Source organism: Nuphar pumila, chromosome 7 (assembly GCF_984573655.1).
Source record: "Nuphar pumila chromosome 7, dmNupPumi1.hap1.1, whole genome shotgun sequence".
Lineage (NCBI taxonomy): Eukaryota > Viridiplantae > Streptophyta > Magnoliopsida > Nymphaeales > Nymphaeaceae > Nuphar > Nuphar pumila.
Window position 1 is genome coordinate 4,676,097 of NC_143255.1, and position 14,109 is coordinate 4,690,205.

General features: G+C 38.3%; 1 protein-coding gene across 1 annotated transcript; it reads right to left on the reverse strand.

Annotated features, from left to right (window-relative positions):
- Positions 1–8,998: 8,998 nt before the first annotated feature.
- Positions 8,999–11,448, reverse strand: LOC149830933 ((R,S)-reticuline 7-O-methyltransferase-like). Its single transcript, XM_090013551.1, has 2 exons — positions 10,664–11,448; positions 8,999–9,416 (listed from the first exon to the last, which is right to left on the reverse strand). The coding sequence occupies exons 1-2, from the start codon at positions 11,423–11,425 to the stop codon at positions 9,117–9,119; spliced, it is 1,062 nt and encodes a 353-aa protein (XP_089869677.1). The 5' UTR covers positions 11,426–11,448; the 3' UTR covers positions 8,999–9,116.
- Between the last annotated feature and the right edge of the window lie 2,661 nt (positions 11,449–14,109).

Sequence of the window (14,109 nt, forward strand, 5' to 3'; positions counted from 1 at the left end):
CACTACAAGAAAAATGCCAATTAGCGACGGAAATTTGCAACAGATTTTTTTTTGTCACAAATTTGCGACGGATTAGCGAGAGAAAACTATTTGTCGCTAACATTCAAAATATTTGCAAAATTAGTGACGAAAATATCACCCTCGCTAAATCCATCGCTAATTAGCAACAACATTTTTCAGTCGCCAAAACACTAAAAAAAATGTTAATTAGCAACAAAATTAGTGAGGGATTTTTTCTGTCGCTAATTAGTGACAGAAAAATTCCCTCGCTAATTTTCGATTTAACCCGTCCCACTTGAGGCGCAAAATTTTTCCTTCCTCCGTTCGAAATTTTCCCTCCCTCCGTTTTTTCCTCCCCCCGTTCGATTTAAACCGTCCCCACCTGAGGCGCTTCTCAGGATGCCAGAAGCCCCGCCCTTCCTCCGACGATGCTCAACGACTTCTCGCACCCTCCGAGTGTGACAATGGCATCGGCCCCCGGAGGCCAAAGGCTCACGAGATCAACTCCCGCTACCTCTCCCCCGCGTCGTCCTCCTCCTCTCGGCGGTGCCCCTCGCCAGTCTTTACCCCCGTCCCACCTCTCCCTCGCCGGATCCCGTCTCCACTACGACCCTGAAAAGGTCGCAGTCGGCCGATCGACGTCACTCCTCTACCCCCTCCTGTGCGTCCACTCCTTCGCCGGCAGTTTATTCCGTGAAGCAGGCGCCGGAGGTCCTCTGGCCGTTGACACTGAGCTTGTCAGTCTCCTTCCAGGGGGAGTCGTTCTCCCTCCCGATCGGCCACCGCAAGAGGCCGCCTGCGGTTGCCCACGTCCCTTCTTCCGCCGTGACTGGCTCGCTGCGGAAGAGCGTCCCGACGTTGGAACGCGCCGGTTCTGTGCAAAAAAAATTGCTCCTTGTCGGAGAACGTGCCGGCAAAGAGCAAATTTTTTTTTTAATTTTTTTTTAAATTTAACGATGGATATTATCTATCACTAATTTAAAATAGCAAAGGACTCGCGATGGATCATGTTCGTCGCAAATCAGCGATGAAAGTAGCGACGGATAAGTTCTGTCACTACTTAGCGTCGAAAACTTTGTGATGAAAGTTATCCGTCGCTAAACTGTTTAGCGACGGATTAGCATCGAATTAGCGACAGATTTAGGCCGTCGCTAATCCACAGGTTTCTTGTAGTGTCCATACTTTCATCCATATTAAGTTATTTGACTTAACACTTAAATAACCTCAAAAAAACTAATAAGATGATCCAATCAAGTATGATAATTGTGCAAGTAGGTCTATTAGAATTTGACATGTTCCAACTTGATCCAACATGCTCCCATGTCAGCTTTTTTAATTAATCCAAGGAGTAGATCCAATCGTATCTTGTCCAATCCAACTTAGTCTATATAGATCCAATATGACCCATTTTGGACCAATGTGATTCAATATTCACGACCAGACCAAACATCATAATGCATCCCACTTATATTGACCACATCTAAATGGACCAAATATGGTTTTCTCAACCAAATACAAATAGTCGATAAAATGTGAATATTTTGGATTGATCTGAATAGGATCTTTCATAAAAAAATTAGACCAATACTAGGCTATATCTGATCTATATACTAATAGAATCCAAACATAAAAAAATTATAAAGCTTATCAAAACATGTAATCACACAAATCATTTCAGGATCACATACAACCAATAAGGACAACTAAGATTACTCTAGTAGCGACTAACGAGTTCAACAACAAACCTAATATTGGGCCTTGTGCATAACATAAAATATATTAAACTCTCAACATCTTGTACATAATAGATATTCAATATATCTTGTCTTTCACTCGTATAATCATTTTTACTTAATTTGACCTATTTTTTCATGAAAGTACTAAGTGACTAGCAAATACTCATTCTAATTTTTTTTAAGTATATAATAAATATATCTTTCTTGACTCAAGTTCAAAAGTTTAGATTATTTGATGTGTGTGATTTCACAGGTTGAAGGTTCAATCATTCTTAACGCACATGCCCCCATTTGATTCGGTGATCCCATCCTATCCAAGTTTAGGAACCTTGCGGTTCCAATAGTGGTATCAAAGCAAGGTGGTTCCTCACTATCAATGCTCGTAACGATGCCCGTGTAGTGAAAATCAGCCACCATGAAAATTGAAAAAACAAAAAAGAAAATTAATGAAAAAGTATAGTAAATTTTTTTTTTTGACAAAAAGAAAATGAGTAAGTTCCTATTTGTGGAAACCAAAAGGAGTAGGGTATGATACATACATGGTTTCCAATGGCCAGCGACCTTCGATGCCTACTACTGGAAGTATAAAAATTGAAGTGTTTTCTACTTATCAGAGTCTATTCTTTCTCCACAAAACCAAAAAAGGAAAATCAGGGAAGTGAGACAAAAAAAATCAATTTTCTTTGGGTCGCTGAAAGCCGCTGGCAAGACCTCCAAGGTTATGCTCTTAGGCATTGTGAATCACCAGATATCAGCATCAAAATCGGCATAGTACCCGTCTGTTAGATAAAAGAGAAAACCCTCGAAAGAGGGAAGAGGAACATTGGGAAAGAAAGGAGCTAGGGGCCTTGCCAATTCTTGACATATCAATGGAAGAGAAAAACATTATTGTAATCATTGACTAATAGTCCGACTTGAGTTGTTGAGTTTTCTCCTTTTTTTTTTGTTGGAAAAATATATCATCATTGTTGAGCAGGTGAAATTGTCATGTATAACCCCGTCTGAGGCAACGACTATTGATCGTAGCCTCTGGGTGAGAACATCGACAAACTGGGTTAAGCTCTACTAGAGATTCATTGCTGAAAAAAGAGCAGTGGTGAGTTAGGAAGCAGTGTCTAGGGTTTTTTCTTTCAGTTATTTGAGAAAAGGAAGGGTCGAGAGAACCCCTTTCATGTTTGTTCACTTTTAATGTTATTTTATCAGTATTTAATGATTTTTTGCATATTGAGTATACAATATTATGATTAATTCCTTTTAAGATCCTCTGAGTATTATTATTCAATGGTTGTGTTTCTAGAATATTTCATAAGCAAAATAGTTTGATAGAAAATTCCATAACAAAGCTTTTATTTATCAATTTTTCAAAATCAAACCTTTTGACTTTTCTAATATTACAAAAAAGTGTTTGGACTATTTTGTTTAACTCAAAAAATTATGAAATATTTGTTTCAGGGATCCGACTTGTTATTTTTTCCCCAAATTGTCTTTTGACTTTTTTGATATTACAAAAAAAAAGTTTTTGATTTGCTGAAAATCTCATAGTGCTTTATTTTGACAAAAGCTAGATAGAATAAAGTAGGGTCCAAATGCAATCCATGTTAGCAAGATAAAACAATTTAGATTCAATTGAGTTGGATATGATCAATAGATAGTGTCAAAATAAAATCTAATACATGATGATCGAGTCACATGAATTGGATCAAATCAGCTAGGATGTTATCTGAGTAAACCTAGTTGGATCAATCAAAACTAGATTCGATCCAGTTGAACATGATCAAACTCAATGTACCCATTTGGACTAAAGTCGATCTAGTTAAAAGATCGAACTTTTAAGTTGCTATTGAACCAAAACTGAAGTTGTACATTGAACCCACTAACAGCTATGATAGATTTTTATTTTACACAAAATCATGGTCAATCCTTCTTAAACTTAACGGATTAACAAGTTTGGATCTATTTTGGTATTGTGTTTGAATGGCTCATGCTTATAAGTTTTTTAGACAATTTATTTATGAGAGATGCTACGGTTCTCTGGGAGTACCTACTCCCACGTACTAGAAATCATGGTTGCAGGTTGTATCTTCTCAGTTAAATCTTATGGATGTACTCAACATAGTTTATTTGATAGGAATCATGCTTTGGATTATGCGACATAAAAGTAGGATGTTGTAAGTCAGGAATTTTTGAAACATTGAGCCATTGATTATTAAAGGTCTTAAAAAACATACATATATGCTATAATCACATGATTCAAAACTTGTTTTCTACTAAATAATGCTTATAGATCATATCTATAGGGTTTGATCAACTAAAAGGTTTTAAAAAAATCACAATCTAAAGCATTTATTTTGTGGAAGTACGTACTTTGGGAGCACCATATCATTACTATTTATTTATTGGGACAAATAACTAAATATTAGATCTAAACATAGAGATTCAATTTAAGATTTTTTTGTTGACTCAAAACTCATGATACAGACCGGATCTAGCTAAAATCCAAATGAAACTCTACCTAATATGCGTAAGTTTGGATCTAAATTGGCATAATTTGATCCATAACTATTTATATTGGCATAATTGATCTATATATGTTTAGTGAATGTGTGCTTCCTACGGTTCCTTTGTAGATTCCCTAAATTGTATGGATCTAGATTTGACACAAATTTAATGGTGGATTTGGATAATATCAAGCTGGTTATTGGAACCTAATAATATATTCTATATGGATATGAGTTTGGACTATAGTGAAATCCTAATGGCTCGAGAATAATTATGTGAATTGGCTTGATATAGTTGATTTGCATTCGATACCGGATTATATGACATGACGAGTATGAATAGTTGGGCGTTGGACATAATTAAATCCACATATATAATGGATTTGGGCTACAATCAAATCCTATGTGACCAATGGTTTTAATTGAGCTATTTAAACTTGCATTTAGATTCATTTGTTTACTATGGATCATGTTGAACTCAGTGATAACATCTCAAAACAGTTTGAGATATGAACTCATATAATTCCAATGGATATGGGTATATATTTTTTGTTTGAATCCATTAATGAATATGAACTTATATGCTCACATGCTAGTTATTTAATTGGTTATTATAATATTTGATAAGATGTTCTACAAATTTGGACACATTAATGAGTCCAAATATATTTAATTAGGAGATTCAGTGGACCCTATGTATGTCAGATGTATGACTTGAACTGGGTTTTATGGAGGTTGATCCTTGTGGATCTCTCCATCCATATCTGAAAGTGTTTAAAAAGCTTATATAAGCCAAATAACTTGATAAACATCCAAAAGTTTATCGATTATTCATTGACGATGAATTTCTCATAAAATATCAAAATAATCCCTTATCATTCTTGAAAAAACCCAAAAAATTGTGAAATTTACAATATATATATATATATATATATATATATATATATATATATATATATATATATATATGCCATTCATATGATATAATTTCTCCTGATTGGGTGTCCAGTTTGTGGCTTTTCTTTGCTAGTGATATTTTTAGTTTTGAAGTTCTATATGGTTTTGTTATGATCATTTGGTGTTTGTTGCTTATGTTGTTGAGGTGAAATCTGTATACGTTTCAATTCAATAGTCACTAACATTTGAGTTCTAAGTTTTGTGTCCCACTGATTGCAATTCATCCTTTGGAGGTAATTTTTATAAGAACACCATTCTATGAGATGCTTAAGAAAATTGTTTGTTGATAGATTTTATGATATATTTCTGTATAACCTTTAAGGAGATTAACCTTACATTGTTGTTTACCTATTTGTTATTTTACATTGATGTAACACCCTGATCTGAAACCTCAGGAGTTCAAGTTCGGTTGGTATTACTTTCCAGAGAGAAAGAGTACAAAGTTTACACAGAGAAAACGTGGCTAAAAAAAACTTTTCATTTTATTCTCATAATCAACTTTTTCTAACAATTATTCATCATTCATAACAAAAGAAAGCAAATGCATCTTATTCAATGAGAAGAAAAGTAAAATATACTAATGCTCTGCTGAAGAAGGGAAAAGCTGCTCACAAGCTGACTGTTCAAATGCTTGTAACCTACAATTGTAATTAAACAAAGATGGGGATGAGTCTACAACAAAGTAAAAAATAATTATAAGTAATTAAATAATTAACTTACAACTGTAGTGGGCTCTAAGCCTATAATCTTAGTTTAGTTCTCGATACACCACACATGTTTGTATATTTTAATTACCCTCATTATCATTCTCAAATACTCTCTTTCACACATCTATCACTAGGTTGGCTATACTAGTAATAGCCGTCTATGGGCATAGCAACCCCGTAGAACACCCCAATTTTACATGTTAACCACACAATGAACCATACACTCTTAGTGGTCCCCGGATCACCAGGCACTGCAGTGAACCACCAAGGGGACCCCACCGGTAGCTAGCCAGGAGGTCAAACTCTCAAACTCGGTATGGTTCATGCTACATCCTAACAATGATAGTTATCAACCACCCATGCTCCTCGAGAGTCCCAAACCAGTGTGAGTGAAATCCTAAGTCATAACTAAGTTTACACATTGAACCACATTTACAAATTTGTAATGCACTCATTCTCTCACGAGTGATGTTGTGACTGATCACAAAAATCTCATTCTTAATCTCATGATGACCTTAGGACTCACACCTCTCTTACTTAGCATGCAATGATGTAGTGTCTCTACATCGTTAAATCACTGGCGACCCACTCTTCATGATGGCTGCGCTCTGGCCGCGAACCAGGTAACCCTTACCACAGGTCGCCACTTCCGGGATTTAAGGGGTCATGCATGTTGAACTCAAAATCTCCATTCATACAACATGAATGAACTAAATGAGACTCTAATCTAAACTTATTCTGATCACAATGCATGATATTAATGATCATATAGACATGCAATCACCAGTACCATCGCTTTCTATCATGCATGACATATCAAAACTAGCATGCATATCACAATAAACATGTATATAAATTTACTCATAACGTCAAGCATAAAATTTATTTATGTCATGATCTCACTCAAAACTATCATGTCAATCATATAACGTCTATAACACTACAATAATAAGCAACGTGAAAAGAAGTTTGTTCACATCTAAAATTACTTATAACATCCCTTACCTCAAGTGTGAACTCTGTACTTTCACTGAAAGTGAGTCTCAAGATGCTGTAACAGTAGGATCTGGTCATTAAAGCAACATATTTGAATTAATTCACAAAACCTCTTACCAAATTACCAGAATACCCTTCTTGAATCTTACTCAAGAAACCACGATTTCCGCATCACTAATTTGGCTTAATTTCATGGACCAATGGATTTTCCTTTTCAATACGAGTCCAATGGATTTTCCTTTTCAATACGAGTCCAACGCACCAAACCACGATATAAAATGTCATGATTGATATTTTGTCTATTTCAGGTTCAATTTTTTTTGTATGTTATAGTGATTACATATATTATGCATGGGAAGTTCTTTTGTGAATGAAAGCTACTGCAAGTTGGTGCAAATGAATGTGAGTTTGCTTAACTTTGGCATTTTGGTTATTTCTGTGAAATTATTGGTTCAATTGTGAGTGTTTTTATCTGAATTTTATTATGGCAGAATGGTGATTGAGATAGATTTCCTTTTCCTTTCTTTCTGTATCTAGAATGATAATTGTGCTTTATCTTGATCCTAATAACTAAGTTTATTTAGTTGAACATAGTATACGTTGCTATTTTTAATCATGTTTCTACATTCAGTGATGATATGGATTATTTAAGGAACATATTCTTGTAAATGCTAAACTAAAATTGCATAGCTTGTACTTGTGACATTCCTTTCCTCAAATGCTCTTTTCTTTGTTTAAGCATGTAGAAAAACTACTCAAGCATTAATGATTATTCTTTTATATGACATTAAAAACAAAACAATGGTGGGATACCACCTGATGTGCATTAATGAAATTAGCTTGTGACAACAATATAATGACAGGGAAAATTTACCAGGTATTGATTGGTTAATTGTATTTTAATAATTTCTTATACTCTAATGTGCCCAGCTTTCAAGTTTTAATGACAGAACTCGTCTTATCAACCAGTCGTATTTGTTTCAATATGTCTGTCTTAATTTATTGGATTGCTTGTGTAGTCTGTCATTGACAAGGAAAGAAGGGGTGATTATCTTGGTAAAACCGTTTATGTCTGGATTTATACTATTTACCATGGTGTTATTTTAGTCAGACATGTTTCCCACTCTAATTATTTTTTTGTTTTAAAAAAAAGTGTATTATGACAAATTGTTCGTATGGATATTGCATGTCTGCTGAATTCTGAGCGTCAATTATTACCTTATTACAGGCCGTTCCTCACATTACAGACGCTATTCAGGAGTGGATAGAGCAGGTTGCCATGATTCCTGTGAATGGACAGGAAGGTCCTGCTGATGTCTGTGTCATGGAAAACGGTGGGACATTTGGTATAACAAAATTTCTTATTCCTGTGTATCATGTTATCGTTGGCTGGTATCATATGCAATCAATAAGCAACCTTCATGAATCACATTATACAACCATGCTTATGTTCATATATTATAGTGCGAGATTTTTTTTTCCTTCTTAAGCTCCATAAAGATACTATGGGAGCATTAATAATAAGGTAATGAATGATGGTTCATGGTGAAATGAAAAGCATTGCAGGTAAAAGTGAGCACTTCCTCAGTCATCATTATCTATATCACCTTAATTGGTTGCTGGTTGCAACCAATTAGAAACCAATGGCAGAGTTTTTGTATTTGAGAAAGTCAGGACATGTCAGACAAAGGGTCTCGTGCCTGTTTTTTACAAAAATGCGGCTAAAGGTAAAAAAATCTTTAAGAGAAAATTCTAATATCTAATAAAAAATTTGCATATTTGAAATTCACATATTCTCATATTTGAGAAGAAATTCTTATATTTAAGAAGAAATTCACATATTTGATAGAAAGTTTGCATACGGGAAAGAAATTTGCTTGTATGAAAGATAAATTTTTTTTTTTACGGATTTCCAAAAATAAAGGACATTTCTAAAATCACATCACTTTTTGCACACAATTAGATCATTTTCTATTGCTTTACATGGATGGGACCTGGGTCTAGGCTCGCATGGTTGTATTTGGAAAAGAATTGTTAGTCACACACGTGCATGCAAATGCACGCTCACACACTGAGGCCTTGTCCATGTAATATGCGCGTAAAGTAGTGAGCCAAAATCCTTATTTCTGAATCAGATCACTCCAATCTTTAGAACACACTAAACATTAATTTAAAGCTAAGAATGTGTGATAGTTTTGATTCCATGGCATGTTCAGGATTATTCAATTGGGAAATGCTTCAATCAGTGATTGAACTGAGGGAAGGGAGATGATGTTGTAGCGATTGAACCCTCCTTCCTTGAGCAGTTTCCTCCACTCCATCTCCATCCTCTCCTTTCCGCCGGAGGAATGCGCAATCATCACCAAGTCGAACACCATTCGGCTGTATCCCCATGGCCCTTCTTCATCGGGCCGCAGCACGGCATCCACGATTATCAGCTTCCCGGTCTCTTCCGGGATCACTTTTCGACATTGCTTCAGAATCCTCACACAATCATTATCATCCCAGTCATGCATTACCCACTGCACAACATGGACAACAATCAACTAGTATAATATGGTAGTACTGTTGGTGATTCTCCGGAAAGAAAATGGTTGGTGATATGGTGGCAGCCCACAGTGACCAACCAGTATGGTGCTGCAATGATTGATAAGAAAATCAACATGTATAGGTTAAGGAGTTTTGTGGTGCAAATTCTTCTATAAAGTTTTACCATGCACTTGCTAGCAGAAATGGGCTAATGAGTGAATTTCAGGCACAATAATTTTCTCCGTTTCTTGCAGTGACTTTTCCTTGAAAAGAAAAGATTAATTTACCAAGAAATCTTAATTTCCTTGAGATGATAAGATATTATGTATTCATGTTGTGTTGGTAAATTTATGCAGGCATCCACCCCCTATATATCCCCTTTCCTTCCTCATTAAGTAGACCTGCATGCATTGGGTTTCACTCATCCCGTATGTCATCCCGATCATCATAATTCATCCGGGTCTCATTGATGCAAGTTGTTTTGATCAAATTATGACCTACAGATACAGTTAATATTATAAGAATCGACCCTATGATGGTGTTTTCTGATAAAAAAATATGATTTTTTAAATTAACAAATTTTGGCGTTTTAATAGTCATTGACGTTGGATTGCCAAAAAAAACCTGCACATAGGTAAATTTCTAGCGATTCAAAATAATGATATTCACTGAATGAACTATATAGATCACATTTATGGGGTCAAATTTAACTAAAACAACTTACATCAATGAGATCCCAAGATAGGGTACGATGATATGCATGGATGACGCAAGGGGAGGTATGCAATCTCCTATGCATTTATAGCCTCACATGGCAGACACTTTTTGAGGGACCTGCATCGTTTTGCTCCAGGGACAACGTGACGCTGCCATGTGAAGCTACAGGAGATTGAGCTAAGTGATCTTTTGATCCTGGAGGGGAAAGCATCATGTCAACGGCTCTGTGTTGGGTGCAGAGCGTTTATGAAGTTTTTTGCCCTTTGACATATGTTGATCCTAGCCATCCAACCAATGTATCTGGATGTCTAAAATTAGTCCTTGGGTAAGAATGTGGACTAATCGTAGCAGTTGGTTGGACGGCTGGGATCGTATGTTCAATGAAGGGATGATGGGATCCTTGTTCGCCATCATGAGGCGCGTCTTTGATAACGTTCATCTCTAAGATGAACGGTAATAACGGAACCCCTGGCTGTAAAAACTCTGACCAGATCCACTCTTATCGGGGTAGAAATAGACCTACCTTCATGAAGACAGCATCGGCCTTGGGAATGTCCACAAACATGTCACCACGCACATGAGTGACACCCTCATACTGTGGTGCAGTGGCCACCACATGGGGGAGGTCCAAATTGATGCCTTTGATGTGTGGGTAGGCCTTTACTATCTCCCCAATGACTGCTCCTGTCCCACCACCAACGTCCACAAGCGAGCCCAGTTGCTTGAACCCATCCTCATACTTGCCTATGATTGCCTTTGTGACGAGCTTGGCTGTACAAGCCATAGCTGAATTGAATAGCTGGTTGAAGTCAGGGTTTTTAGCCCCATACTCCCAAATATCTAACCCATGAGCCTTCTCAAAGGCCATGCCTCCCTCCTGCACGCACCTGCCCAAGCAGTGCCATGGAGCCAAGGCAGTTGGGTGGTTCTCCATGAGGACCATGGGAGCCAGGCTGAGCTCACTATCCTTGACCAACCACCTAGAGGCTGGGGTGAGCCCAAAACTAGGCTCCTCACTGTCACCATCCTGATCACTAGAGGGTTGCTCCTGTGCGAAGATGTGTTTCCTCACTAGGAGTCTCATGATGCGGGAGAAGCAGGTTAGGTCAGGAGAGGGAGTGGGAAGCTGGGCTGCTATTTGGTGCAGAGTCATAGGGCCACCGTTCTTGTGGATGATGTCCGCGACGCCGAGCTCGACGGCGCACTTGAGCACCATCGAGTCGGCGAAGGCGAAGAGGTGTTGCCATATCTCGCCTTGTCCCTGCACCAGCAGCTCCTCTTCCATCTTTCTCTCTCTCTATAGAATTGAGAGGCATGAATTAATGCAAGGGTTTGGAGAGAGGAATACCTATATACACAGGATCCCCACAAGTGGTTTATATTGTATTCATGTGTCGGATGGGCATCACTGTCGGATGGGCATCACCTACTGCACCAAGATAAGATGGATGCCCTAAAAAAAAATATCAGCACTCTCTAAAAATAAGCAGTAGCGACAGACATGGCCCATTTTTTTAAAATATCACCACCGTTTTAAATGTTAAAATATTTTCTTTCTTTTTTTGTGGATAATCCAAGCGAACCCCAACCCCAACGAGCCGAGCTAGCTAAGTAAAGCTCAGCTTGGGCTCGGGCTCGGGCTTGACTCAGCCCATAAATGAGCCAAGCTCGGTAGGCTCGATAAGGCTCGGCTTATATTTTATAAAATCTAAAATATAATATATATATATATATAGATATATATATTAAAAAAAAATTTCCCAAGCCTCAAGCTCCCGTCCTGCTCGGGCCTCCTACCCCCTTGGGCCCCCGCCCTGCCTCGGGCTCCCATCCCACTCGGCCCCCCTGCCTCGATCGGCCCTCGAGTCGATCCCCTTCAGGGCCTTCCGTCTTTGGCTCTCTCTGAGTCTCACTCTTTTCTCTCCCATCTCTCCTCGGCTCCTCGTTTGAGATGAAGCTAAGCTCCAGTCTCTCTGTGTCTTCCTATCTCTTCTTGTCTCTCTCTCTCACCGCCTCTCAGCTTTCCTCTCTCTCTCCCATTAATTTGAGCTCGCTTTGATTTTAAGGGTTTTTTTTCATTGAAATCCCTCATTCTGAATCCCCAATCAGCCGGCAACCACCGGTTTCGTCGGAGCCATAGAGGATCACCACCACCACCCCTTTTGCCAAGGATCACCACCGTCCCTTCCACTGGTTTAGGTTTGTAACATTTTCTCCTCTCTCTCTCTCTCTCTCTCTCTCTCTCTCTCTCTCTCTCTCTCTATATATATATATATATATATATATATATATATATATATATATATATATATATATATATATATATATATATACACACACGGAATCACGGATCGAGCTTGGGCTAGCTCGGGCTGTTGAACTCAAAAATGTGGAACACTGAGTCACTGACTCGGACTTGGCTCTGGCTCGGCCCAGTTAAGGGTCGGCTCTCTTAAACTGAACTCAAACCGAGCTTGTACACCAGTTCACGAATCACCAATGATTTAAACTAGCAGATCTCGATCCAAACCAAGCTTAACAAACTGAATCAAGCTCAGCCCGGGCTCGACACAACCCGAGCCTGGACACCAGTGGTTCAGGCTGGGGCTGAGCCTGAGCAAAATATTAAGTGGGCGAGCCGAGATTGAACATACTAAGCTCGGCTGGAACTCGAACTCGAACATGCCAAGCTCGGCTCCAGCTCCAGCTCGTCACGTAAGCATCCAGCAAACGTTAAAATATCTTTGATTGTTGAAGATGCCGACATTACAAGTTACAACCATAAATATTTTATCATTAAAAAAATATAAAAAATATAGGTTGGTTGGCGAGAAGCGATAAGAAGCAGCTAATGAATCATTGTAGCTATTATTGGTGATTGATTGACCAATTAAAATCCCGTACATTAGGCTGTTGTCGATGGCTCTGTTAAGCTCAACCATAGTTGCCCTGAAGCGTTCAGCTTAATAGGGAAGCGCGCTTTGAAGAAAGATGTCCGGTCGTTCCCCGAAAAGAGGGGAAACGATGGAAAATCCGCTTCTTGATTATGGAAAGCACGCTTCCTTTGACCAAAAACTTGCTTCAACTAAATGTGAAACGTGTTTCCTACTTATAGAAAACGCAATTTCTAATTTAGGAAGCGTGTTTCCTTGTATATTTTGTGTTTCTCTTAAACGTTTTATGGTACCTTCTTTTCCCAGAGGCAGCTCTGTCAAGCAGAAAAGAGAAGAGATACACCTATGGTTTCCTTCCCTTTCTCTAAGGGCAAGTTTCAAAGCGAGAAAGAAGTGGGAAAAGGGAGCCAAGGTCAGGAAAACGTACGGTTTTCCCTACCTTTTCAAACGAGCGAAAATGTTTTGCTGGGAAATATTTTGAAAAACGTAAAACTTTTGATAGGAAAGACTCCTCCATGGGCGGTGAAGGACTCTTACACATCAGAGTGTTTTCAACCAAGAGAGGCTCTCTCGCGTCCCTTCTCTCTCTTCCTCTGTCTTTGAAGTAGCTTGACCTACCCAAACTGGCAGCTAGGACGACACCCTCATCGCCAGCGACGCCATCATCGTGGACGACACCCCATTGTTGGCGATGCCATCATCGCCTTCCTGGAATTGGTTGGGGATTCTGTGATGCCACCATGCTACTGCAATTGCATCCCCACCAAGCTACTGCAATTCATACTCTTTGACATCTACAGTGTGCTCGTGCACGGGGGGTCTTTTGCCTCGATCTTATCTTCTGCTTGGAGGACCATATTTGAATCAGTCTACGTGCCCATGATTGAAATTTTTCTCTTTCTTTTTCAGTCTATTTTTCTCATGCCCCACAAACAAGTGAAATTTAAAAAAAAAAAAAAAAAACTTTTCATATCAAACTTCTTATAGGCAAAACTTCCTTTTCCTATGAGATTTTTTTTCGCTTTCAAACGTGCCCTTAAATTTCTTTCTTCTAACCAATAATGATAGGGTTTGG

Excerpts from the sequence above, each read along its gene's own strand:
- LOC149830933 (XM_090013551.1), bottom strand. The coding sequence starts at position 11,425 with ATGGAAGAGGAGCTGCTGGTGCAGGGACAAGGCGAGATATGGCAACAC. Across the intron at positions 9,417-10,663 it reads CCGATGCTGTCTTCATGAAG|TGGGTAATGCATGACTGGGA; the intron begins GTAGGTCTATTT and ends CATGTTGTGCAG.